We start from the raw sequence: 27,821 nt of genomic DNA on the forward strand, positions 1-27,821 counted from the left end.
AATAGGGCGTTGTAGTAGATAGAAAAACTAGCAAAATTGCATCTTTGGTTTGACTTTCAAAATTTATTTAAATATGAATTTTTTTAGTACTAAATGGGTTGATCGATTTCGCCGAATGAATCGACGTCTGGTAGCATCATATATTCGACGGATTCAACGTAGATGGACTAGAGCGCCTGGAGCGTTTCGACCTTCATTTATTTCACCATTTGCAACGTTTCCTTCATTTTGTTCATCGACCATTGCATTATTTGCAACATTTTCACCGGCTTCATTTCCCGATTCTTCTTGTTCTTCGTTACCTGCATCTTCATCGTTGTTTCCATTGTCTGTTTCATCAGATTCACTTTCCGCTGCGTGCTCGACATTTTCAGCATTTTCATGACCAATGTGGGAAAATATTCAAACGAAAACCGGTTGAACGACAGTCTGGGCATTTATTATTTCTACATGCAGTATGCGTGAAATAAATGATTGAATATTGAAGCAATCAACGTGAAACACATGTCCACATTGTGTCACCATTAGTCGGCCTTCCAAAATTGTTTGAAAGCAAATTGCACAACCTTCCATTGCTTCAATTTTTCAAATTCTCGATTTTAAATAAAAAATAATCACAAAATAAACTACCAAAATATTGAAATAACAATAAAGGAAATGAATATTTTCCAAATATCAAGTAAATAATATTGATTTCAATCGATGAAAAACGAATAGCCAACGACAATGTAAATTGTGAGCGTATGAATTGTGTGTAGTCAAACCTCTGACTTTGATGCTTTTGCTCCTAATTCGACAATATATATCATTCGGTCGTAGCACACAGTTTTTACCGTTACAACAAATACAATAGCAAGATGTCACACTATGATGCCAAAATGGACAAAGTGTGTGTGTGCGTGCACGTTTGACATTATTGTTGCTACTGTCATCAAATTGTTGGCTATTGAATGCAACATTTTATTATCATTATAAGTTTTTCCATTTTTTTGAAATGGCGTATTTTGAAGTAGAAAAAATCTTAAAAAAGAAGACGGAATGTGGAGAGGTAAGAAATTATAAATACGATTAGACATGGACAAAAAACTAATTTTATTTTCATTTGCTTTAAAAGTGGATTTTGAAGCATTCTTGTATTTTTGTGAATTTGTATAGCCCAAGAAACCGATTCTCCCTTCGTATCAAATTATTACTTTTCCGCACACACCTAGTGTGTAAGGTAAAGTATTGGAATCGGTCGAAAAATTAACACCCTCAAAAAACATGTTTTCTGGGTGTTTTAGGACCCAGGGAACACGAATCTAGCGTTTTTTCGATGTCCGGATGTATGTGCGTGGTACCCTGTACGCTGTACGCTGTACGCAAAAATTTGTTAACACGATAACTTTCAAACAAGAAAAGTAATTCAAAATCTGACTTCACAGGATGATTGGGGGTGCCGAGGAATAGAAACCATTAGATTTTGAGCGACTTTGGTTGATAGAGTAACGTGTCATGTCTGGTGTGATGCCCATGGCCATCCATGGGAAAAATTCAATTTTCCCCCCAAAAGTGATATTTAATGTATTCTTAAACATCCAAAAATACCCAAAAACGAAAATTTTGTATGGGAAGTACCCCTAAATTGTATTGAAATATTTTCAAACTTCCAGAATGTTGGCTTTTTGTGAAAAAATACCCTGTGTCAAGTTTCACGTCGTCATGCAAGGATCGATTCCATTCCAAAATTTCCATTTTAAGTAATTTTTATATAAAAAGTGTGTCAAAAATTATGTGTATCGCAAAACTAATGTCAGATTCAGTTTTTCGTGAGTTCAAACTCAAGTAAAAGATAAGTTATAAATGAATTTTACGGATCACAGTGCGGAAAAGTTCATCTTACGTATGTAAGACATTTTATTTTTTTAATAAATCAATTAAAAATTATTGAATATATCAATTTTAGGCAAAATATTTACTGAAATGGTTGAACTATAGTTCAGCACATAATTCATGGGTTTCTCTATCGGAAATGGACTGCCCAGAACTGCTTGCTGACTTCGAAAACAAAATAGAAATCATTGGTAAGGCACAATTTAATTTAGACACAATTGAACGGGTAAGAATTAATGTGTTATCATGTCGTTCGTTTTGCCCTCGCTGTGCATGAACTTGTTGTTGTTGAGCCGGAATTTGAGCTTGTGCTACTTGTACCGGTCGTTGTGCCAGTGGTTCTTGTTGCGCTTGTGGAGTAAGCGTACTCGAATACTTGTTTCTGTGTACCCTTTTTGTTATGAGGGACTGGCGTTGATGTCAAGTTTTTTAATCATACGTTTCACGTCGCGCCCATGCTACATAGTCTGGTCTTTATATTGAAGAGCAAAAAATAGTAGTATTTTCGATTTATTTTGGGAAATTGATTGATGGCTATCCAAAATATTCTGAGAAACCAAAGCAATCAGCAGTTCTAGCTGCATATATTTTTATATTTCTGTACATTTTTCGTCATATTTATAAAGAATTCGAACTGGTAACTATTTTTAAAGCAATCATTTTTATTTGTCAGAGTACATATTTGTATCTGTAAAAATGTTCGAAATTCATTGAACACAGCTGATTTATCTCTTATTGTTTGTTTGCTTGTTCAATAGCAACTTAAGCGGAACCAAAACCAAAACAATTTAAATGAATGTCCGATTATTTTGATTATTTCAGGGGACAGATTACCTTCAAAGGATAATCAAAATATTGGCTGCATACACTGACTTGGAATTATGTAGATCAATGAACTCACGTGAATTTGACCGTAGGGTGGCCAATCGAATTCAGCATGTTTATGAAGATCATTTGATGGTACAATTTTATTAGGATAATGCATAGTATCACGTAATGATATAATCGCATTTTTCTGAAATACCCTACACATAAATGATGGTAATTTATGTCATTTAATTGCAGTTTGCCAAAGATTTTACTTTTCTTGATGTCTTCATCAATATGAAACGATCGAGAGGCCCTCATAGGGACATTATGATTCCACTTCTAAGGTGTTAATGTATTTCTGACTGATTTATGCCGTTGAGCCGATATAAAATTTATTTGAGAAAAGATAACACATTTTTCCGATGAGGATTCAAAACTAAAGAAATAGTTCAAGAACCCGTGTGGAAAAAGTGACTGACTGACTGCTTAGCTGAAATCGACTGAAATTCAATTTTGTTAAATGAAGTCGTCTATGTATCTCATTTTAAACAGATGACTAATTTGGGACGTTTTTGTCTAGTCAACTGCGATTAAAGTTGAATTAAGTTATATTTTTCTCTACTAGGATTGACTGAAAAATCAGACAAATCAACTTGAAACAACTTCAATCTCAGTTGGCTTTAGCCAAAAACATCCCAAATTAGTTAACTGACTATTCAGTTAGTAATTCCATAAGGGAACTAGGAGAAAAACAAAAAATACAATCAAAACAAAAAAAAAATGTCAGCCATTTCCTGAGGAAACAGACTGTGTCAGAACCAGTTGAGATAGACGATGATACGTTCGTAAAGTACTTAATAGTATTTAGAAATTGGTTAGATATTGAGGGTAATCGCTTTCACGGCGAAATTCGAAATACATTTATTTCACAAGCCAAACCAAAAAAAACGTTTTGGTGTGTATTTCAATAGATGAAAATGAAATATTCGCCCACGCTAACCATAAAACTATCTTGTGAAATGTTGCAGTAATAATACAAAATATGCAACATACTTGCCAGCTGACGATAGTGGCGAAAGGACGAATGATAATTATGAACATATGTTAAAAATGACAGATGAGGAATTACGTGCACTTCATTTGATGGATAAAATTCCCGGAGAACCTTCGACCAGTGGAATTACAAAAAAGATGAATGTACGTAAAACACAAAATTTATATTCTTTAAAAAAGAAAATCATTGAAATATTTATTCGTTTCGACCAAAAAAAATCGGAATTGATTAAATGAAACCAACAATACATTCATAAAATTCTTATGGATATTCATTTAATTTTATAGGAGGTTGTTGTTCTGGGTGATTACGAGGGAGAAGATTCATTGGAAGATTCATCAGAAGAAGATTCATCGGAAGAAGATGACAATTCAGTGGTCAATGCAACGTCAAAACAGGTAAAATCCGAATTAATTCGCAAACTATATGGGAATGTATTCCAAAAACATTCAAGATTTAAAATTATATCAAAACTAATCAATTTATAAGGATCAAAATTTGGCAAATTTTCGTTTAAAATTGGGTTTTTGAAAATATCCAATTTGGGGTTTTTTATGACGATTTTCGTTTAACCCAACAACAACATCAATAAGTATAACTGTTGTTTCAAGGAATTAAAACCGTTAAAGTTGTTAATTTTTAGATGATACTTTAGAAAACATCATATCTATATCCTAGAAGATCGGATCTCGATCAAAACATCGCTAATATTACGATATTTTGGAATTTTATGCCAAATAATTTGCAAATGATTGAAGTTGCAATCAACAAACTAGTCGCAAATATTTCGCTATAAACGCAAGAAAATTCGCAAAATGTGTATCTTTTGTATTTATCAAATTGTGACAACTTATTGAGAATTGCTTGCGAATTTTTTGAATTATTTTATCGAAGTAACGACTTATTATGCAACTTCAATGAATTTTGTCCATTTGTAAATAGATAATTTCCCCTAGTACGTGTGCTCCTTTTTGAAATTATTTTTTTTGTTTGGACAGATCGCATCAGCAAATGGATCATCGATAATAGGTACATCTGTAACACGCATCAGCATCGATGGTTATATATTATATACGTTACCAAAACGTGAAGAAAAAAGTATGTGCTCACAGCCCATTGATGTGACGAGCATTAATAATGAGATTGAGGCCGATAATCAACACGAATATTTTGTTATACGATCTCACACGACGAGCCAAAAACAATTGGCAGCTTGTTAAAACGATAAAACTGGAGATTTGCCGATAGATGTGACAAGTGCATCATCACAAAAACATTCTGAATGTTTCGTACCAATAAGCAGTTTCAAAATGAATAATGCTTTTTCAAAAACCGGGGAAAATATATTTTTATCGCAGATCTATGAACGCTTAACACAAAATATAATCATCGCCGAATCATCAGGAGATGATATTCAAGCAACTAAAGCATTAACTGAAAATCAAACAACTCAAACACAAAAAACTCAGTATAGAAAATCTCCAACATTGACAGTAGAATCAGCCGTTGTACAACGTGGACACTCAACTGAATTCAATATTAAACAGATTACAGGGAACACGATTGATAATAATAGCTCAATTGGCCCTCAAATATTATCCAAACGAGTAAGGTACAATTAAAAAAAAATTGTGGTACAATTGCGTACATTTTTGGTACAATTATTTAAACCTAGTAAATTATTTGCAGCGTGAGATGTAATTAAAAAAAAGTTGACCAGTGACACAACATTTGACTACTACATGTGCGACTGTTTCGGCATGTTGACGCATATCGAACTTACAGCAGTGTGTTAATGTATATGGACAAAGCGTAAGTTCGTAAAAATTCTCATAAGTAGCGTGCGATTTCATAAGTTCGTCTAAGTTTTGGTAAGTTTTTCGTACAATTCTATAGGTTTCGTCGAACTTATAAGTACAGCGCCACGAGCAGTGATAGCTAGAGTGACAGTAGATTACCGCTCAGAGAATACTACGTAAAAGTAAAAAAAAAATGAATATTTTTTTATGTTTTGGATAAAAATTCATTTTTTTTGCAAAAGAAAAATTAGAATTTAAAATATTCGAAAATATTATTTTATCAATAAAACAAAAAAAAAATCTAGAAAAAAATAATATGAACAACCTAGTGAACAACATAACCTCACTTTTATAATTCATTTGGATTGGATTTTTACTAGTCTACTAATGAAAATTCTGTATGGGAGGTACCCCTAATCTAATGATTTCTATTCCTCGCGACCCCCAATCATCCTGTACAGTCAGATTTTAAATAACTTTTTTGGGGGGTGAAATAATCGATGGACAAATTTTGCGTACGGCGGACAACGTACAACCACAACAACCATGCTCAAAACGGTCTGATTCGGGTTCTCTGACCCCAGAAACGTCTAGAAAAGATGTTTTTGAGGTGTCGTAAATTTTGACCTATTGCAATACTTTCTCCTTACACACTAGGTGTGTGCGTAAAAGTAGAAACGCGATTTTTTAATTTTTTTTAAACAAAAATCAGCTGTTATCGCATCTATTTGTCTCACGTCATTGATTGCACTGGCTTGTGTTGTATCATTCTAATTTCTAAAAATTAACATATAAAATTGTCGCCTTTTGTGTTTATTGAAAAGTACAAGCCAAAATGAGAGAAGAGGCAACAAATAAACATGAGATAAGAATTTAAATGAATGCCTTTTATGGCGATTGCTACGGTGACATTTAGAAAAATGTACTGAACAAATTATCAGATGTGTATGCGCCGATTAATTCATACACTCCCATATGAAAAATTAACGCTATGCTACATTATCTATGAATTGTACATTATCTTTCACAGTGCTGTGCATGCAACGTCTACTGTGATTGAGTTGCAATTCAAATCAATACACAAAACAACAGGCAACTAAGTATAGCGCGCACATAAACGGAGTTTGTTGTTACTGTGTATTGGTGTATATGTGGCCGCATGCTTGCGTTTGCACAGCACTGTAAAATATAATGTACAATTCTATATACACATGGAATAACGTCGATTTGACGCGCATAGCGTTGAAGTTTCATATGGGCTGTAGCCAGTAAAAACAAACAAGTTTTGCCCTTTGATTGAAAACAAAATTTATGGAATTCAATAGAGTGGAATTGACTCGACGATAGTTTATTTCTATTTCAAAATGCTATTTACCATTTTAGATGATTGAAATCTGATAAATTTCTTTGAAAATGTCTTTTTTAAATGGAAATTACATAAATAATCTATGAATTCAAATTCCAAAAACTATATTGAAAATATAAGAGATAAGCAACATTTTAATGCCAAAGGAATGGAATAAAACTTCTGTCGCTTCTGTCCTTTATATCATTTTTATTCACTGTAAATATGTTTACATTCTTTTTTGTTTATACATTTCACAATAAATTATTCTTGTTGTTTCGAAATGCTTGCGACTTTTTTATTTCGATATATATATTTGCCACTTGGTTTCAATGTTTTTTTTTATTCATTAAAATCAAAGCGAAAAGCATAAGAAGCGGCCAATAATCAGACAAATTTCAAATTAACATCATACACAACATCATTGTTGTCAACATGAATTATAAGTTAACTTTTTAAAAGCTACCAATTCAAACTTCATTAAACAAATTCTTTGAACGAATCTATAATATTTTCGCTATATTTATCGAAATAAATCATTCTCGTTATCTTTAAACGAGTGGATAGTAGGCATCCGTCGCGATACCGCAGTGATTTTGTCCTGTCCTTGCCATTTTCATGAACCCACCATCTCCCCACGATGTGCCCCAGCTATTCTTTATTATATAATAGTCTTTGCCATTCGCATCAGTACCATATCCAACGAGCAAGACTGCATGATCTAAATTTTCATTCTCCGTAGCACAGTTTGGATTATAATAAACGCCCTTCGAGTGATGATAAAAACCAAAAGCACCCGACGCATCAATAGCCACAGAAATCTATAACAGTATTGAATGAATAGTAATGAATGTAATGAATGATTCATAGTTATAGATATACTATATATATACTTACAGGACCGATAGTTGCAAGCGCAGTCATTAATTTCTGTTCGTCGCCCGTAGGAATTTTGACAACACCGGTAACAATAGCACCCACGTTCGTTGCATTGTATTTACATGTTTTATCTTCAAAATAATCATCTCCATATTTATAGGGATATGCGTTTTCGGTATTAATACCACCATTGTCTTTGATGTATTGGAGTGCTTTGTCGGGAAAGCCACCGTTACATCCATCAGATGAACAGTCGATAAGATTTTGTTCCGACAACGATATCAATTGACCAGTCTTACGGAAGTGTTGTCCTTCAAGTGCTCCAGTCGCGCTGAATGACCAACACGAACCGCAGACACCTTGATTTTTTATCTCTGCTACTGCACCGATATCCCGCCAGTCTATCGAACGCGGCAAAGTTAAATTGAATGGTTCGATAAAATAAATCGAATTTTCGCTCGGTTTAGGCTCGTCATCAGGTTCCCTGTTTCAGAAAGTAAACGACATTACATTCATCTGAAACATGAGAGACTTGCAAGAGGAGATTCCAATTACCATAATTGGTTTGATCGTTTATATCCTTTCATTTTTGCATCGACTTCATTTTGTAGTAAATCGGAAAATTGGTTTAATGCCAATTTGTTCGAGACTATTCCTTTTTCATACAGTTTATTATGCGCATTGACTTTTTCTCTATTAATACGAAACGCTGCAAACCGGATTAGATCTTCCTCTATACTATTGAATTTTTTTGAATACTTCGTCTGGAAAAAATGAATAAGAGAGCAGAAAATTGTTCATATCAGTTTAGAAATTGGCTATATTGATAAATAAGAAACGAACATATAGAATATTTCTAACCTTGAATACGTTCCATTCGTTTTCAATGGCATCTTTGATTTGATCAAAATTGAAGGCATGAGTGGTGGTTAATAATACAACGAACAAAAACAGGATCTTTGTCATTTTCAATTTACAATTTGAAACTGATCAATAGTGAGTATTAAAAAAATTAAATTCTACAAACACTCCGCGGCGAAAATACTAAAATGGCACCGAATATCAAAATCAATGCTTCTCACTCAACAGCTCCGGGTGAAATACTTATTTTAATCAATTTAATGGGTCATTTTATATTATATTCGGCCGAATGTGTAGATGCTTTCTTAATTTTAAGGTGTTATGTATTGAAAGTACTCACGTCAATCGAAAATCCTCGCTTCACTTTTTAAAGCACAATGTATTTGTTCTTGTTTTTTTTTTTAAACAAGCGATTGTATTATCAGTTCTTGGTAATTTGTGCGTCCCATGAAAACAGAATTCATATGATTAAACATTTTTCGCAACGAATGATTAGGTCATAGCGAACACTTGCGCAATGTCCTGCAAAAAATTCGCAATTTAATCAATTTTAATATCTTATCGGTATAATTAATGCTCATCATTATTACCAATGCTCAATAAAAATGTGATTTTCTCTTAATCTTAGTTAAATAATGTTAGAAAAATTGTTATAAGAAGAAAATAATATTTTTGTTTTTGTGATGTATTTGTGTTTTTATTTGTTTACATCTTTGTGGGTTTTTTGAGTCTTCTCTATTCACAGAATTTTAATTTCTTGTACACAGATTATGGTGTTATTTACACGTGATAACTCGAAGAATTAAAAAAACAGAAAATGGAATGTAAATGAGATAAGAAGACACGTTTACTATCAATTTAAACATTCAATGATTCACAGCCATTTAGCTATGCTCTATTCATTCATAAATTATCATGATTCAACGCGTAAGATGATGTTCGCACAAATAATTACTTGTTGACAAAAAGCGAGCAAAAAATGTTTAAAATCAGCAATCAAACATGTTGTTTAATTAAATCGCTTATAGGTATTGCAAAATAAAATGTTTGTTAAAAATTTACTTTTAGCTTCAAATCCAACTATTCAAACATATAACTGTTTAGTACTATTCTATGATGGTACTTTTGACTTAAACGATTGGATATATGGCAGCTGTTGCAATACCACATTGGTTTCCTTTGTCACGAGCTATTCTAAAATAACCATCTTCGCCCCACGAGCTGCCTACACTATTTTTTACTAAAAAGGAGTCCTTATCATAACCAATAATCAAAACTGCATGATATAAGTCTCTATCGCTTGAGCCACATTCTGTAGATTGATAAATTCCTGATGCGTACAGTTGTAATATTTCGTCTGAAAAGTCCATTGAAATCGCGATTGGGCCTTTTGTGGCGATTGCCGCTGCCAGTTTTCTTTCATCGCCTTCAGGAATTTTCACGTATCCATCAACCGTAGCGCTTGAGTTTAATGGATTGTATTTGCAATCACGTTCTTCGGCTGTGTAGGGATAAAAAGCTTCAGTATCAATGCCACCGTTTTCCTTGATGTATTGAAAAGCTTGATATGTGAGGCCACCACGGCAACCTTTATATAAGAAATTGAGCAGTCGACAATATTTTGTTCAGACAATGATACCAATTGTCCAGTCTTGAGAAAATATTGTCCCTTAAGTGCTCCTGTTGCAGCAAATGCATAGCATGAGCCACAGCCTTCTTGATCTTTGATCTTTGTTACAGCACCCTTCTCTTTCCAATTAATCGATGATGGGATGGTAATATTGACCGGTTCAGTGAAGTAGTAGGCTGACGAGAATTCAACGCTTTTCATTCTATGAAAATGACATTTAAATCAATAAAACAAAATTTGAAAGTTGAGAAAGACGTACTTCTCCATCCAAAAATTTGGATAAATTGGAATAGCATCGCCTTGTAATCGAAATGCCTTCATTTCTTCAAATTTTTTGTAATCTAAATCAGCATATTCGTTTATTCCGAGCTTATATGTAAAGTTCCCGTTTTCATAGGCTTGATTATGTTTGTGGATTTTTTCCAGTGATGGTTTTTTCCTATCTGAATAGCGCTAGCTATTCGCAGCGCCTGTACAGCATTGCTGCCCAGATGCTGAATCGTAGCGGTTGCCGCACGCGCAACACACTTCGTTTGTACCACACAGAGCATATACGTTCGCGTTCGTTCTCTGTTCGACATGCGTTTGTATACTGACTATGGTATTAGTGTATCATACTCTGTGAGCTCACTGGTTACTTAGACTATATGACAATATGTTGTGTGGTACAAAACGCGTGCGGCAACCGCTTCGATTCAGCATCTGGGCAGCAATGCTGTTCAGACGCTGCGAATAGCTAGCGCTATTCAGATAGGAAAAAACCATCACTGATTTTTTCTATATTCTTCTCAAAAGTAGTCATATGGCGTTGTTCTTCAATTTCATTTTTGTATGCTTTTGAATACTGCAACTGTGGATATTTTTATTCAAGAAAAAAAAATCATAGTAAATAAATAAGAATTCAATTGAATCATTCGCACTAAATATTTCCAACCTTAAATATTCGCCATTCAACTGTAATATTATTTTTATTTTGATCATAGTCGTCATCGATGGCATAGGCAGTGGCCAACAATGCCATGAATATGATTGCGATCATCATTTTAAATGATCAACTATTTTGTGAAATGGAAAAGCACGTACTACAATAATTTTATTCACGAAAAGTACCAATCTTCTCAGTTAACAACTCGGGTTTAAATAAACACAAATGAACACATTTTTGTCGTTTGAAAATTAACGCTTGATTCCTCGAACCACGATGTATTTACTTTTACATTTTTTGGAAGCGATTATATTATCTTTTCTGAAAAATTCATACAACTTTTATTTCTGTGGTTAGGAATTCTTTGAATCGTAACACGAATGTCTTTATGATAGCGAATGTGTTTCTTTGAAAGACAAAAAATGCAAATAATACTTTCACATCATTTTGTTCACAATAATCACTAATAGCTATAGCAAAAAAAAAATCTTTCTCGAAATCGATTTTCCGAGAATTCGGGTCTCATGTGTAATGAGAATGAAACAACTGATTGACAACGATTACCTCACGATTTATTAACAGTTATTCTCGCCTAATGAGAATTAAGTATGATTCATTCAAATCCAATTCAAAATAATCACATTTTTCGTAATGATCTGAAACGGCTTGTGGGCAAATCACTATCATTATTCATATTCAAAGTATAAGTGATATACACAAGTTCTGTTCACCAATACAATTTTTTTTTCGTGCAAAACAAATTTTCTTTATGTTATGTCGAATCCGGTGAGAATTTGACAACTGAATTGTCATCCATAGTATATTTGACACAACACAACCACTTTTTTTCACGAAAAAACTATTTGTATTGGTGAATAGAACTTGTGTATAGTTTCATAAATAAAAATCAGAAGTTGTGTTCACATCAGTTGATATCATTGATTTTGATCCCTCCTAAATTTAGGTAACCAGTGTTTTTTGATCCAAGAAAAAAGTGGTTTGAAGAGTAAATAGGCGAACTTTCGGGATTTGTACTTATGTACTTTAATCTCAAAAGGTACCGTTAAAACACATAAAATTCATTTTCTTTATTTTACTATTTTTTCTATTTATTTTTAAAAATATTTATTTTTTTTAAATACTAATACAAAAATGGATTGTTAATATAATATATGCTTAAACGATTGGATATACGGCAGATGTTGCAATGCCACATTGGTTTTCTTTGTTACGAGCTATTCTAAAATAACCATTTTCACCCCACGTGGTGCCCCATGAATTTTTCACTAAATAAGAGTCCTGATCATAACCAATAACCAAAACTGCATGGTGCAAATATTCGTCACTTGTGTCACAATATTTAGGTTGATAAATACCTCCCTCGTAATGTTGGAATGTTGGGTCTGATGCATCAATATCAACCGCGATTGGGCCTATAGTGGCTATTGCCTCTGCTAGTTTTCTTTCGTCGCCTTCAGGAATTTTCACGTATCCATCAACCGTAGCGCTTGAGTTTAATGGATTGTATTTGCAATCACCTTCTTCAGCTGTGTAGGGATAAAAAGCTTCAGTATCAATGCCACCATTTTCCTTGATGTATTGAAAAGCTTGATATGCCAAACCACCATCGCAAGCGTCATTAAATGAGCAGTCGACAATATTTTGTTCAGACAATGATACCAATTGTCCAGTCTTGAGAAAATATTGTCCCTCAAGTGCTCCTATCGCAGCAAATGCATAGCATGAACCACAGTCTTCTTGATCTTTAATGTTTGTTACGGCACCCTTCTCTCTCCAGTTAATCGATGATGGGATGGTAATATCGACCGGCTCGATAAAGTTGGCTGGCAAGTCGTTCACAATTCTAAGAGAATTATATTTTGTAAATATTCGACAAAATTGAAAAAAAAAATCAAGTAGTAAAAAAACATACTTCTCTGGTGACTTTGTTCGCTGAAAATGAATCTTTTTCATCATTTTAAACTCACTATGTTCCAAATCGGTAAATTTGTTTATTCCGAGTTTATACGCAATGTCCCCATTTTCATAGGCTTGATTATGTTTGTGGATTTTTTCCACATTTTTTTTGAAAATACTTATACGGCGTTGCTCTTCAGTTTTAGTTTTGTATTCTTTTGAATGCTGTGACTGGAGAAAATAACGGAAGAGATTTTCACAATTCAATTCAAAATTGACTAAATAACCAAATATTTCTTAGTAAGAAATCTTCTTACCTTAAATTTTGTCCACTCCTTTTGAACGAATGCTTCAAATTCATTTGAATATCTGGGAGCCACCAAGAAAACATAGACTGCACTCAGAACCACTGATAAAAGCACAGTAAAAAAAATAATCCAGAAAGTACAGGACTTTTTTGGCACTGTTGATTTTTGTGACTCCAATTCATTGTCAAACTATAGAAATTCGTTAAATTTCATTTAAAAAAATTCACAAAATATGAATATAATTTTTAATAATGTTGGCACTTACTCTTTTGTAATTATACATTTTTAATTCTCCTTAATATCACAATCTTAAAAAAAATGTTTTCGATCTATTGATTTTTCAATACTTCTCAATTTACTTCTCAAAAGGAACTACGCGATTAAAAATGCGAGCAGTTCTATTTATTTGAAACTTTTACTTATCATGATTTATGGTATAATCGAATGGATGTGTACATCATTGATTAATTGTATAATGCTTATGTGTTGGAAATGTGTTACTTACGTTATTTGAAAATCCACACTCCATGTCTAGCTCCGTGTGTTGAAGCACAATGTATTTGTTTTTGTTATTTTTGGCGTAATTTATATTATCAGTGCTGGGTAATTTTTGCGTCAAATACAAAAAATAAATTTCATGTGATTAAAAGTTCATCGAATCGCAACGAATGAATCAACGGCTATGATGCTCATTGATGACATCATCGAACATCTTCATTTTTGTCCTAGATTCATGTAGTTTTAATTTCTTGTGCACAGTTATTTACATGTTATAATTCAAAGAATTAATAAACAAAAATACCCTTGTACACATGTACACGATTATGAAAAAAAGGAAAGCAAATGAGATAAGAAGACACGTTTTTTTTTATCAATTTAAAAATTAGATGAAATGTTAAGTAATTACGTTGCTCTCACATAAACATGTTTTTTTAGTTTGAAAAAAAATCTTCGGGTCTAATTTAGGTTAAAAATGTACGTTTAGTTTCAAATTCAACTGTTTAGTATAATTCAATATGAATCATATTCAAATATGCAATCACTTAACAGTTATGTTCGCCCAATGAGAATCAAGTTATAAACTTTAAGTATGATTCATTCATTAAAATCTAATTCAAAATAATCACATTTTTCGTAATGATCTGAACTGCCTGTGGCCATAATCCCTACTATTAGAAAAAAAGACTGAACTTTACTAATCGTATATCCGCCGCAGACGAAAGGATGACATATTTTAATGATAAATCGCGAAAAATCGCAAATCAAAAGGTTCGAAGATTTATTAAGATGATATGATGTGTTTTGATCTCTCCTAGGTATAGGCAGCCAGACTTTTTCAATCGAATAAAAAAGTGGTTTGAAGAGTAAATAGGTGATCTTTTGGGAGTATCAGAGATTTGTACTTATGTACTTTAATCTCAAAAAGTACCGTCATCACCGATTAAATTTAATTTAAAGAACAGTCAACTTACATCAACTAATCCATTAGGAGAGCAGCAATATTCTTTAAAAAAATTAAATGAGGCATGACACGGATACGAAATATGATATTTGGTTCAAAAAAGGAATCCTTAAAATAATAATGAGCCTATCATTAACAACGCATGTTCCGTATTGTGTAGTGGTTCTGCAGTGATGTTGACGCGTTTGACGCATATTATTCGCATGTATTATCACATGGATTATTATCATTTTTAACATGAATAAAGAAAACTGAACAGTTGACAGAATATTTCCAGTAAATCAAAAATCATTTATTCAATAAAAATAAAACACTTTTCGAAAATTTTATTGTTTTGATCAATTTTATTTAAATTTTTTTTCAGTAAACTTGTATCTCATGCAAATATGTACACAGTTGAAATGCATAATTGTTTCTATTAATTATTTTGTATGTAATATATGTTGCATCATCTATATTGCAGCATCAACATTTGATTTAACTTAAAAAATATCAACATATATTAGCGCACATTTAATTTGTTATTCAAATGAATTATGTTCAACGTTTATACATTCTAATAAAAAAATGATAAAATCGTTTGCGCTACAAATTTCAGTTATCATTAGGCACTTGTTAATAAAGTCACAATATGAAATGTTATTTTGCTAATATGTTTTATGCCTTGTAAATTTGTCACGTCGGAAAACAAAAAAAAGGTGTTGGTTTGCCAACATGCTCAAGTCGACGAAGTTCAACGAAAATAAATTAAATTTATTTAGTCTTAAAATGACACAAAAGCAAATTGCCAGCGAATAATCGAAGCACATGAGATGCATCGCATTACCGTCGTCATTTTCACTTAAATACGTCTAAGTTTAACAGTATTAATTTCAATACTTATTCATATATACATTGCAACACACAGTTCGCACATTCACACTTCAATTAATTGTTTTTTTATTATCTATAACGAGAAATCAGTAGTATTCATTCAACTAAAATATGTTATGGCCATTACTATCAATTAAATTCTGCACATATTTTCTATCTGCTTTTCTCAACGAAATGGCAGTTTTTCTCCACAATTTTTAGTTTTTCAAAAAAGAAGCGAATTTTATTAAATAAGATGAAAAACCGTTATTGGCGCGAAAAGGATAAGTTTTTCTCATTTGTTTACCTATCTTATTGGGTAGTTAAGAGTGTGCAAATTAGTGCCTTTTTTTAATTAACACGTTAATTTTGGTGATTAAAATTAAATCTGTTCTTATGGTGGTATCAATATGTTTTCCAAGCAAAAGTCAACCTGTTTCTTTGAGAAAAACACTAATTGGCAGTTGATTTTGATACACACAAAAATTTGATTTAAATTTCGCAGCGAAGCGGGAGTTTGTTTTTTTTTTTGAATGAAAAAAATAAAAAAATAAATGACTAGTTGTTTTTTCCAATGTTTTAACTCTCAAGCTAATCATAGCTTGTCCGAGAAGTTGTGGCTCCCTTTTTGAATCTTAAATGTTAACGGGTTTCGTTGGTTATTATTTCAAATTCGGCACACAATAATATTTCATTATAGTCGTTCATCGCCGTGATATCCATTATTTCTATTCAATGGCTGCCGCTCTTGCGAATGATCTGGACGATTACGCTTGAAGAAGCCACACTATTTCAAATGAAAATGAAAGAAACAATTTGAAATGATAGGAATCAGTATAAGTAATCGAAGCAAAATGAAATACATACTTTGTAAAGTAGATAAATCAGCAATAGCAAGATGATCACACCAATGCATGCCGACAGGATAATAATCCACACTGAAATAAATAGCAAATAAATAATAAATTATTTATTTTTGAAATCAAATATAAACCATTTCATTACACATACATGGAACAATGTCTGGTTTTGGTTCTGGAATAGGAACAGCGGAAATTTTCAATTCGTATAATTTCAACGGTTTCTCAGTCGGTTCACCAAGATATGGCAATCGAGCAACACGTGAAATAACCATTGTTGAAAGATTCAAGGCTATATTCGGAGCGAGCTGTGAAATAAAAAAAAAGTCGATTATAATCAGGATTGAACATTGAAAATAAAAATCTATCGGAAGTCTTTCACATACAACATTAAGTGTTTGTGTAACAAGACGCATACGAAGGGCAATCCATGCACTGCTGTCGGCATCCAATTGACTGGTTGTGCATCGAATCACAGCGCATAAGCTGCGATTACATGTAAATCTATTATTGAGTTCTATATCATTGAAATCGGGTATGTCTCGCCCTAGGTCTCGCCGCAAACGCTGATAATGTTGGAATTTTTGATTTGCGCCATTTCCATTTGAGGACGATCTGTACTGCTGTTGTTGATAATGTTGTTGTTGTTGCTGCTGCTGTTGATGAGGAACTTGCTGATTTTGTAAATATTGTTGATGTTGTTGATTCTGTTCGTCATCATTCTCGTCGTAATAGTCTTCGTGAGGTGCATCATAATCATCATATTCTTCATCTTTCAATAAATTCGAATTTCCAGCGTATGTCGAAGCTGATTTTTTACCGGCTATTCAAGGAAATAATGTTATTGTTAAATGTTTTTTTTTTTAAATGAATTGAAAACAAATTCTTACATTGGAAACTGTTTGCTGAAGAAGATCGTTGTCCGGCTGAGTGGCTGCTACTGCTACTGCCACCTCCATTGCTAAAACTACTGCTGCTTTTTTGTTGATACGACGTTGAACCTGAAGAGCCTGAACTATGGCTTTGTGACTGTCCAGCACTTTGTCTTTCATTTGCGTTTGCAAAATGTGCGGCATTTCCATGGCGACGAATTTCCTCATCAACATTATCGTGACCAAGTGTATTCAATTCAACGGTGCCAACTTGGAAATTGTCTTTGTTTTGGTATTGTGAAACGCCTCTAACTAAACCTGGTCGATATGCTTCACCATCTTGTTGGCTCATCATACGTCTTCTGCCAGTGGAACCAGTTGCACTTTGCGTTGCTTCATTTTGTGAGCTGTGTACACTTTGCGATGTTTGACTTTGGCCATGTGAATGTGTACCGCTCAAATCTTGATTCACGCTTCCTTCCGCTGAAAAATCATCAATTTTTCGAACACCACTACTGCCGCTGCCAAATGCGCCAGCACTGTAAACAGTTGGATTCGAACGTTGTTGTGAATTGTCATATCGTTGTGTGCTGTATTTCGATTGATTTAATCGGTTTGAATATGTTGCTGGACCTGAGCCCCAAGTGCCCGATTGTTGATGATATGCACTGCTACCGGCACCTTGCTCTTGAGCTGCTTCATTTGCACGTTGTTTATGAATTTCCGATGCGTCACCGGTCGCATTGAGACTTTCTTCAATTTCAAAACGACGTCTTTCTTCTTCGGTAAATGTTTGTGTATTTTGTCCGCCAACTGCATAGCCCGTACTATGGAATGATGAGGCTGAATTTAAGCTTGATTTTTCAACAGCACCTTGATTCACCAAGTAACTTTTTGCCACCAATGATCGATCCAATTCAACACCACGTACATTTACAAATTGGCTCAGTTCACATTTTACATTTCGTGTTGTCTCCGGTTGGCTCATTAAGTACAGCAATTGATCACCTGACAACGTTTCATATGGCCATATGAAATATACTTCAGCCTCCTCAATGGTGGACGGTCCACCATTACGAATTTCATACATGTGAACCACTTGAGGGCCAATTTGATTTTCTTGCGTTGCATTTTCTAATGCAACGAAATCGGTGGCATTGTACAAAATCTCTTCACCGGGTGATACACCAGTGACAGTTAGATTTGTTTCAACGTTAATTTTAACCGTTATCTTACGATGGTTATCGCTTTCGGTTCCTTCATTTTCCGCATTTGTTGAATTGGCTTCCACGAAGAAATCGTATTTTGGTGCGATTCCTTTTTTGGTTGCCGGCAATAAAATCACCTTAAAATTGGCCACTTTACCACCTGACAATGGATTACCAATGTCACATTTGAGCGTATGATTTGTGACGGGCGATGGTGCTGTACATGTAATTGGTGTATCACGACTATCGCCAATTCGCTCAATTTTACGGAAATTCATATCATTCGGAACGTTCATAAAGAAACCAGCCTCGAATGCATCTTCGCCGAAATTCGATACTTTGACATCAAACACAAGCAAATCCTTTGAGCCGAATATATACGTTTCGACCGTTTTCACTTCCAAACGAAGATCCGGAACACATTTATTGTCTGGTCCGCAATTCTTTTGAATATTAATCGAATCACGTTCAATAGTTCCACGATTTTGATCAATGATCGGTCCAAGAACGGAACGTGACACACGTTCAGCTCGTTGAGTATTTTCACGCATGTTAAATCGCATTTCCACTTCCAATGGTGTCAATTTATCACGAACATTATCCTGAAATTTCATTGAGCAAAATATAGTCAGTGTATCAATGAATGATGTTAATTTTTCATTTAAAGCAACTTACAGCAATATACACGCGTTCGGTACGGCATTCAGTTTTACCGCGATTCAATCGCATTGTGGATTTTCGGATATTGTTACCTTCTTCATTCAAGAAGAACAAACGTGGACTACGTTGCTTTTTCGCATCAAGTATCCAAGAAACATCAATGTCTATAGTGGATAAAAGAAGTATTTATTACAGTTTGAGCCTGTCAGAAATCCATCATTTTAACTCACCAATTTGACTCGGCAGATTGATGCCAGTGTATTGCAAACATGATTTAACCGTTGTACATGTCACTTCTTTATTATCACGGATTGTTTTACATTTTTTATCGTCAAGACTAATCAATTTTGATGGCACGTCAAATGTTGTTTCAGCTTTAACCACAGCAACTGCTCGCGATCTTGAGGTAAATAAACATTTGAAATCAGTATGGTGAAAAGTAACTACAATATAATTCAAAAACTTACTTCAAAACAATTGCTTTATTCGCACCATAGGAGCCAATCACTAAATCCGGATATTGATTGCCATCGAGATCGATACCACCCGACAATGAAAAACCAAATGTGCTCATATATCCGGATCCAGCTATATCCTCGGCAAAAATGACCTGCGACGGTTTCTCTCGAACACCTTCCTTGGAACCGTGGAAGATATAAACAGCACCTCGACCTTCTGGACCATCGTACGGTGCGCCAACGGCAAAATCGCCGAATCCATCTAAATTAATATCACCCAGTGATGTTAATGATAGACCAAATCTTGCTCGTGAATTCAAACCATCACGAGTCTCCAAGTTTTGGAACTTGTTCTGTAAGCAAAATAAATTCCGTATTTTAAAAAAACTGAAACCGTATAAGAAAATCGAAAATATTGCATACAAATTTCTCCTGATAAATGACGTAAACACGGCCCATTTCATATTTGCCTTCGTTGTTTGGTTCGGTATGCATTGGAGCGCCGACAATTAAATCATCCAAATGATCACCGTCTACGTCACAAACAGCCAATGAGTAACCAAAGTAGGCGCCAATCTGTTCGCCAGTGATATTTAGTTGATTGGTCATGTTCCATGAGAAAATCAAAACTTTGCCCAACAAACCACCGCCACGTGGCATACCAACGGCAACGCCTTGATTACCCTCACCGGTGAAATCACCGGTTATCGAAGAATAACCCAGATACGAATCATCTTCGGCTGCTGTACTCTCACGCGTTGCCCACACTTTGTCTTTTGGATTATTTAAACTGAACGAATATGATTGTCCTAAAATATCAACACAACAACATATCATTAGATGCTTTGTTTAATAATGATTTTTAAAAAGCGATCACAATTTTGAGAGTTTTTTTTACAAAAGCATAATATGAATCTACAGAAAAAGCTCCAACAAAAAGCCAAATAGCTCGAAAAAGATCGTCACCAAAACCAAATTTTCGCAATATATTTTTATAATTTGAATGAATAAAAAATGTAAATAAATAGCAAAAACTGTGTATAATATGTGTGTGTGTTTTGTGTTTAGCGCAGAATTGTTGATTAGTAGCAAATAAATAATAAATACCAATTTACAAACATGAAATCAAATAAGCAAAGTAATTTAATTGAAAAAACATACTGACTACACCAACACCTTCAAATATAACTTCAACTAATACAAGACATGCGCGAAAACCAGATATTTGGATCAACCGTGGCAAAAAAACCAAATATCAAATTTATTGCACATGTCTATGAACAAATCACTTTTCCATTTCAACAAGCAATTTTCAATCATACTGAAATCTGTTCGGATTATTACAGTTTTTCAAAGAAATCAGTTCAGTTGTTGACAAAATTGAAAATGCTCCTTGACACACTCTTAAAACTGCACGCTTGAACACTCATTCCAATATGATTAATAAAGCTATGAATGGGGTCGCACACAAAACCCCAATTGAAAAGCAGAAACACATTGTCATATGGATGTCGCTTTATTAATACTAATAAATAAAAGCTACGTTTATCGTATGGTAATTTGTGTAAGGATCCGTTTCGGGTATTATTTGCTGTCTATCTAAAAGTGAATGATATTAAATGATGAAAATTGTTTGTTTTCGCACGTCACGATTCACAGAAGCATGTTTTGTCATGTTTATTGAATGAAAAATCGTATGGGAGATGTGCTGACGCCTTGACTACGCCGCTAAACGTTAAAATGTGATTAGAAAACCAAATATTTAAACTCAGAGTTATAAGTCTATTTAAGCAACGAAACAAATTAAGAGGTTTCATTTATATTACATGTTTTTTAATGTGTTTGATTTGATAAAAGCACAAAAATCCACTTTTCTATTATATTATAAAGATGAGAATTACGGTTTTTTTTTATTTTGTTTAAAAATGAGTTGTTGGTTACATAGATGCCGTATTTTACAACTGTTTTTATTTTTGCGCAAAAGTTTAATGGTTGTTTGTTTGCTGTTTTTTGTGGTAAGTTTTTTTCATTTAATTTGTTTTGTTACCTTCGCCATATTGACCGTATCGTGGTGGCTTGTATGGAAATATAGCATCGGTATTGATTGAATACTCTTGTCCTATTGCGGTTTTTCGAAATTGGTAAATCGGTTCGGAGGCGCGTTATTATCAATTTGTTTTTGTTTTCGTTTTGTTTTAGTTGAGTTTGTGTTTTAGTTTGTTCGGTGTTTTTTTTTGGGGGGAAGAGTTTGTAAGTGTGTGTTGGCGTTTTTGTTTATTTTCAAAAAGAAAAAAAGTTGTTCCAATAAGGTGTTTTGTGTTTGTTTTGGATATTCATTCGCGGTGCACCGAAGTCGTAAGATTCACCACACATTCAGCGATTTGTAAATAATTTGGTGATTTTAGTCGAAACATTTTGGTTTGTTTGTTTTGTGAGGATTTGTCACACACGCACAGGATGGGAAAAAATGCATACAATATTTATATAAATAATATATATCAATAATAATATAATAAATACAATAAAAAAAACTTATCTACTGAAAATAAAAAAACATGTAATCAAAACAAGACAAGTACGAATTTACGAAACTCAATAGAAATGTAAAATTTACAGAAACTAAAACTCAATTATAAAATATAGGAAGTATAACACAAAAATCAAATCGACCTGAATAACTAAAAGATAACAACGAAAGCAAAAGTATAAATATCGGATATGTTCAAGTTGGTCAAGATATGTTTCACAAAAAGTTTCCGGATTCACTATGATACAGGTATTTTGATACATGCAATTTTCAAACTATTCTTCTTCTTGTATTTAAACTAGTTAAAAATATTCATTCTCTACTTTTGTCTTCAATTGCGCCAGCGTTTCGGAAACTAGTGATGTAGTCGAAGGGTTTTCCCTTGAGGAAAATTGAAAGATTGAAACAGTTTCAAAAAAATAACTTGAAAAGACATTTCTATCTCCACATTTCCTCTCCGGCGCTAATTGATTGAATTTTGACTAGGATTCTTCAAATCAATGCATAAAAATAGTTTCCATTTGAGGGCATGGACCTTTCGCTTCAGAAACAACTCTCTCGAGTTACAGAAAATAGATTGCGAATTGCGATAAATCAACCGATGGCATCGCACACATTATTATCAATTTAAAAATAAGCCTAACTTCAATGATGGTTGGCATAATTGCGTGCATTGCCATCACTTTCTGATGTTCGCATCATAAATTTGTTCGATGACAATTATGTGAGTTATCTAAATAACATTTGGTATGTGCAATTAAACTGAATGCCACCAAGATGTAAATTGAATCCAATTGACAAATTGCAATTAACACGAATATGATGAAAGAAATTCCATTCGTCGTCTCGTTCGAAATGAAGTGTTTTTACATTGATAAATGACACTTTTGCTGGGCTGGCGTATGCCAAATCCCGAACTGAATGAAAACGATAATAATTTCGCATCAGATTGAAAAGATAAATGTGTGGTACAGGCATACGATCGAGAGTGTTACGAGTGTCGGCTACTTTTCAATTAGAATATATATACGGTATTTATTTCTTCTTATTTAATTCACTTTGATCACGATGCATAAGTGAAAATATTTTAATTGTGAAAGTTTGGTTTGACTTTGGAAAATTGATTGCAATGTTTCAAGTGCATTTCGCAGAATCATGCAAGATTGCACAAATATCTTCTTTCAACTCGAGAGAGGGAGAGAGTTGGCGCGCTTAAAGGAAGGAATGTCAGATCGTCCATTGATTACAATCTTCTTTAATTTATTATTCTTCTGTATAATATCGGCTTGTTTTGATTTTGCTCAAATGCTTTCAAGTTGTTTTACCTTGCCAGTACCAGCTGCCCGGTGCTCCGATGAACAAACGATCACCATTCTGCAAATAAAAAAAAGATACACAATTATTTTCGATATGAATGATACCGTTACTAATTCTATACAGTTATTATAGTGCGCGATGTTGCGTATGCGAAAACGATTTCGATAGAATAACACGCAGCATATGGATGAATGAAACATTTATTACAATATCGTCCACTTGAATAATCCTGTCCTCTTTTGATCACAATAACCAAAACATATCCACCGAAATCTATCTACAAACTATAAAATTATTGAAGAGTAGAAAATATTTGAGCAATAAAAAAAAAACTTGAAATCCGACAAAGGCACTTCATCTCGATTATGTTTTACGATATTGCATCTGGTTCTCGGAATGTGTTCAACTACAAACGAAATCAATGCGAAAGAGAACAATGGACACGCTTTTTTAAAGAGGATAAAAAAAGAAGGAGAAACGAACAAAGGGGCAATCATTAGAGGAATCATCAATTGAAATCGAATTAAATAAATCTCGATATAAGGGAGGCGCGCGCGCGCACACACACACCCGTTTAACCGACTTACATCTTAATCGTTTTCATTTATGAAGACATAAAGACCAATTGTTATTGTTGCCTGAAACGATTCAATTTGCAATTCAACAATTATGGAAATTTTATTTGAACGACCGTTCGTCCATTCGACGATGATGATGCACCACATATTTACTCGAGGCATTCAATAGTTTTGCATCTAATAACATCTCTGTATGTCCAGTATTCGTTAATGCAAAGGAACTGCGCTTCATCTGACGGCTGATATCGGTCTATTGTTCATTGGCACATAACGAATGCAACGCACGCACGTGGGCACTGTCTCGACCCGACGGCCAGCAGTCACATACAGGGGAAATGTTGTTATTTATTTTATGGTTTCACTGGGAACTATCGATGCCAATCAAAGAATATAACTACAATTTGCACATAACTACATAATATCGATTTACACATTCCGTCTGACTTTGTGTCTTTTTTTATCGCATTGGAAAAAAAGTCGATGATGATTGATGAACAATGATTTTAAAAGGAAATTATTATTGAACATTCATTAATTTTCATTGAAATCGATCGACACTTATTCATTTCAACTTCTTTTTATATTCTCACTTTCAGGATATTTCATTTGGAAGTGATTTTGCAAGACTCAATCGTTTTCAACATAAAATTGGATTACGTCTCTGAAATATTCATGCAGACATTTTTCTGTGTGTGTGATCTAAACTCAACTCAATCGATTTAAAAAGATGAATTCTGACACATTTTTCTTCGCTTCAATTCCCATTAAAAATGGACAAAACAATAATATGGCTAGTCCGACAATTTAAACTCGTTCATTCTATTCGATTTGACGTTAGTTAAGCGATTTTTCATTGAATTTTATGTTCATTCGTTCATCAGTAATGTGGAACGGCAGTTTGGCATTTCTATTTATAAAAAATTTTCTTTATAAAAGTCAAATTGCGTTTGAATGCTGCATAAAAATGCCAATTTCCAATGTAAACACACTTTAATTGATGAACGTCATTGGCAATTTAGTTTGAATTTGCAACAAGTAGAAAAATGATCTAGAAGTGAATGCAGTTTGACCATTTGTTATTTGATTCTGACCTTTTGTGACATTGAATTTTATTGTCGTATCCATCTTGCGCACAACAGGCGAATGGAAAAAAGACACACACATATTTAATGTGTTGCGAATGGGATTTGTGCCGGGAGGTTTTCATATCGTTAAAGATGTTGACGATAGTTCGGCCAATGCACACAGTGAACGCAAATGCATAATTTATGTTTGATAGATTTTGTGAGTTGTTGCGCACATTTCAAATGTTTCGAACACTCAAAATATGAGACTGTACAATCCAAACGTTCGATGTTTTATGCGTTCGATGTTGATGTACGAATGTACATTCAAAGTCATTGCGTTTAATGTTGAAGACGATGCATTTCATATTTTTCGCTTTGATAGTCTTGCACTGACTTAGTGGAATCGATGCAAACTTCATGTATGCTGTATGTACAAACACAAAAAAGACGTAATGAACTGGACACATAAACAATCATAATTTATAACCGAACAGTTGAAGCAACAAACATTCGAAAAGTATAAAACCATTCGCCACTGATGACAACGTTCATATCGAAATGGACCAGAGACGATAATAATCTTGTTTGCAGCGAGATGAGACACAATATTAGCATTTCGCATATTTTACTTTTGGTTGTTGTGCAAAAAAAGGCAAAATATAAACGTTAAAACAGAAGTATGCTGTTTCGAAAGGAAATAAACCATTTTCATAAACATTCACTTTACCATTACGATTGTGAAGGGTATTTTTTTGTAATGTAAAGCATTGATCCAAATTCAAGTCTTTAAAAACATGCCATTTGAAAAACTACCAATAAATCAACTTTACGCCATTTTCAATCGCTCACAGACATCATTTCATTTCGCTTCTTTGCGTTTAATTCAAATCAGACGAGTTACAAGAGAGGCCAAGGAAGACAGAGTAAAGAGAGAGAAAAGAGAAAATGACCAAAAAAAATGACTTGACCATAAATCTGAATCTCATCTTTGCAGATTAGATAACACCACAGAAAATTACTATCAATTATATATGCTATAATCGAATTGAACATTAAAAGAAAATCAATTTCTTCATTGCCGTGCATATTATTTACAATTTTTCTTTGCCGTCGGCCACTAAACACTCTTTATGCATCGTGTTATACATTTAAATGTATTGCTTAATTGAAGTCAATGCAAATGTTTCAATTGGCGTTCGCGCTGCACACTTTTGGTCAATGAATCAACAAGAATTAACATGTGAAATAAAATCAATTACAATTCACAATCTCACATATAAATTTGCTTTCAAAGCCAATCTCTCGAGGTGTAAATTAACGTCAACATATACAAATTGCGTAAATTGATACTTATTCTTGGAACGAGCATTTTGTGATCTTATTGAGAGCAAACACATTTTCATGAATAAATTAACGATAAAATTCGCATACACTTTCAAAATTAAGTACGCTCGATGATTTTTTTTCATTTTCGTTTTAACAAAATCACTTTAAATTAATCGGAAAAAAGGCCATAAAATTTTGGTTCAAAAGGACCCAAAAGAAGAAAAAAAAAACATTTTTTTAAGACGGCATACATAAAGTGCGATGCTTTTAAGTGAATTGGAATTTCGAAATGCAAACAACAATTTATGGCTTTGATTGAAAGAAGAATAAACACTTTCCGGCACAATTCCGACAGAAAACGAGCAAATGCATACAAAACAATATTGGCACAAATGAAGCGGCAAACATTGGCCAATCCATTTTCAATGCAAAGACTGTGTAAACATAAAATTATCAGCTCCTTATGTGTTGATTTTTTTTCTCACTCTCTTCCATCGTTCGTTCGGCCGATTGTATATGCACCATTACCTGCACGCAAATGCATGTTGGTGTGCTAAAGAGAACGAAATAAATGTAAAAGATGGAAAACGCACAGAGAGATGTACACACACAATTAATTATCTTGTTATCTCCATACAGGCAGCAAATAAATTCTCAAAATCGAATGCGAAGGATTTTGACCGGCACAGGCATACACACCACACAGCCGAATGCGTATCGACATTTCTTTTGTCCGTTGTCCAATTTAACATGTGTTCGTTTTAAGTGCTTTTAATCGAAAACATATTATTTGCTTGTTGAAAATATAAACTTCATTGCTTTTGAGCGTGTATGTTTGGCGGTTGTTGCAAACAGAGAATTTTATGATACAGAAGCTAGATGCGAGAATCTACGATTCAAGAAATTTCATATTGTAACGACATCCGGCCGTTCAAAATGGTAAAGCACAATCTCATGTTGGTGAGATTAGAATTAGCGCGAAAAACAATATTGTTCAGATTTGTTGTTATCGGATGAATTGTTGTGGTTTTAGCAGCAGCATCAAAACAATCGACCCAAATGTAATTGTTATGTTCAAAAGTAGGTTTTTTGCTTCTTTTGCATTCCACAGCACCGATATTGTTGGTGGTAATCTGCTTAGTGTCTGAATTTTATCGACTGCTGCATTCGAGTCGACCAAACTGGTAACTGTTTGGTTCCTTTGGATATATGCCGACACGGTCGCAGCTCAAAG

General features: G+C 33.7%; 4 protein-coding genes across 8 annotated transcripts in view; all 4 read right to left on the reverse strand.

The window, feature by feature from the left end:
- Nucleotides 1-7,070: 7,070 nt before the first annotated feature.
- LOC116344528 (cathepsin L1-like) lies at nucleotides 7,071-9,096 on the reverse strand. 2 transcript variants are annotated; one of them, XM_031773130.1, is made up of 5 exons: nucleotides 8,961-9,096; nucleotides 8,621-8,652; nucleotides 8,315-8,523; nucleotides 7,778-8,243; nucleotides 7,071-7,701 (listed from the first exon to the last, which is right to left on the reverse strand). In XM_031773130.1, the coding sequence occupies exons 3-5, from the start codon at nucleotides 8,344-8,346 to the stop codon at nucleotides 7,432-7,434; spliced, it is 768 nt and encodes a 255-aa protein (XP_031628990.1). In that variant the 5' UTR covers nucleotides 8,347-8,523; nucleotides 8,621-8,652; nucleotides 8,961-9,096; the 3' UTR covers nucleotides 7,071-7,431. The 2 variants fall into 2 exon arrangements, with proteins under 2 accessions (XP_031628990.1, XP_031628989.1); XM_031773129.1 differs by lacking the exon at nucleotides 8,961-9,096 and having other exon boundaries at nucleotides 8,621-8,893.
- A 967-nt stretch (nucleotides 9,097-10,063) lies between these two features.
- Nucleotides 10,064-11,962, reverse strand: LOC116344145 (cathepsin L-like). Of its 2 annotated transcripts, none has more exons than XM_031772569.1 (4): nucleotides 11,185-11,962; nucleotides 11,023-11,094; nucleotides 10,510-10,667; nucleotides 10,064-10,452 (listed from the first exon to the last, which is right to left on the reverse strand). In XM_031772569.1, the coding sequence occupies exons 1-4, from the start codon at nucleotides 11,290-11,292 to the stop codon at nucleotides 10,089-10,091; spliced, it is 702 nt and encodes a 233-aa protein (XP_031628429.1). In that variant the 5' UTR covers nucleotides 11,293-11,962; the 3' UTR covers nucleotides 10,064-10,088. The 2 variants fall into 2 exon arrangements, with proteins under 2 accessions (XP_031628429.1, XP_031628428.1); XM_031772568.1 differs by having other exon boundaries at nucleotides 11,023-11,100.
- A 353-nt stretch (nucleotides 11,963-12,315) lies between these two features.
- LOC116344009 (cathepsin L1-like) lies at nucleotides 12,316-13,768 on the reverse strand. Its single transcript, XM_031772370.1, has 4 exons — nucleotides 13,666-13,768; nucleotides 13,410-13,589; nucleotides 13,109-13,323; nucleotides 12,316-13,039 (listed from the first exon to the last, which is right to left on the reverse strand). Exons 1-4 carry the CDS (start codon nucleotides 13,681-13,683, stop codon nucleotides 12,352-12,354), a joined length of 1,101 nt encoding a protein of 366 aa, XP_031628230.1. The 5' UTR covers nucleotides 13,684-13,768; the 3' UTR covers nucleotides 12,316-12,351.
- A 2,466-nt stretch (nucleotides 13,769-16,234) lies between these two features.
- LOC116343702 (integrin alpha-PS2) overlaps nucleotides 16,235-27,821 on the reverse strand; it is a 44,845-nt gene continuing 33,258 nt past the window's right edge. For 2 of the 3 annotated variants that reach the window (XM_031771910.1, XM_031771911.1), the window contains exons 7-17: nucleotides 23,625-23,673; nucleotides 21,820-21,891; nucleotides 20,196-20,581; nucleotides 19,782-20,125; nucleotides 19,545-19,714; nucleotides 19,330-19,478; nucleotides 17,465-19,256; nucleotides 16,961-17,397; nucleotides 16,726-16,882; nucleotides 16,582-16,652; nucleotides 16,235-16,501 (exon numbers count right to left, since the gene is read on the reverse strand). In XM_031771910.1, the coding sequence (XP_031627770.1) occupies nucleotides 16,409-16,501; nucleotides 16,582-16,652; nucleotides 16,726-16,882; nucleotides 16,961-17,397; nucleotides 17,465-19,256; nucleotides 19,330-19,478; nucleotides 19,545-19,714; nucleotides 19,782-20,125; nucleotides 20,196-20,581; nucleotides 21,820-21,891; nucleotides 23,625-23,673 (3,720 nt within the window). In that variant the 3' untranslated portion in view covers nucleotides 16,235-16,408. The remainder of the gene's footprint in view (nucleotides 16,502-16,581; nucleotides 16,653-16,725; nucleotides 16,883-16,960; nucleotides 17,398-17,464; nucleotides 19,257-19,329; nucleotides 19,479-19,544; nucleotides 19,715-19,781; nucleotides 20,126-20,195; nucleotides 20,582-21,819; nucleotides 21,892-23,624; nucleotides 23,674-27,821) is intronic. The other variant, XM_031771913.1, reaches the window with a different exon arrangement.

Source organism: Contarinia nasturtii, unplaced genomic scaffold (genome assembly GCF_009176525.2).
Source record: "Contarinia nasturtii isolate CC-2019 unplaced genomic scaffold, AAFC_CNas_1.1 Cnas_scaffold_1037, whole genome shotgun sequence".
Classification (NCBI taxonomy): Eukaryota; Metazoa; Arthropoda; class Insecta; order Diptera; family Cecidomyiidae; genus Contarinia; species Contarinia nasturtii.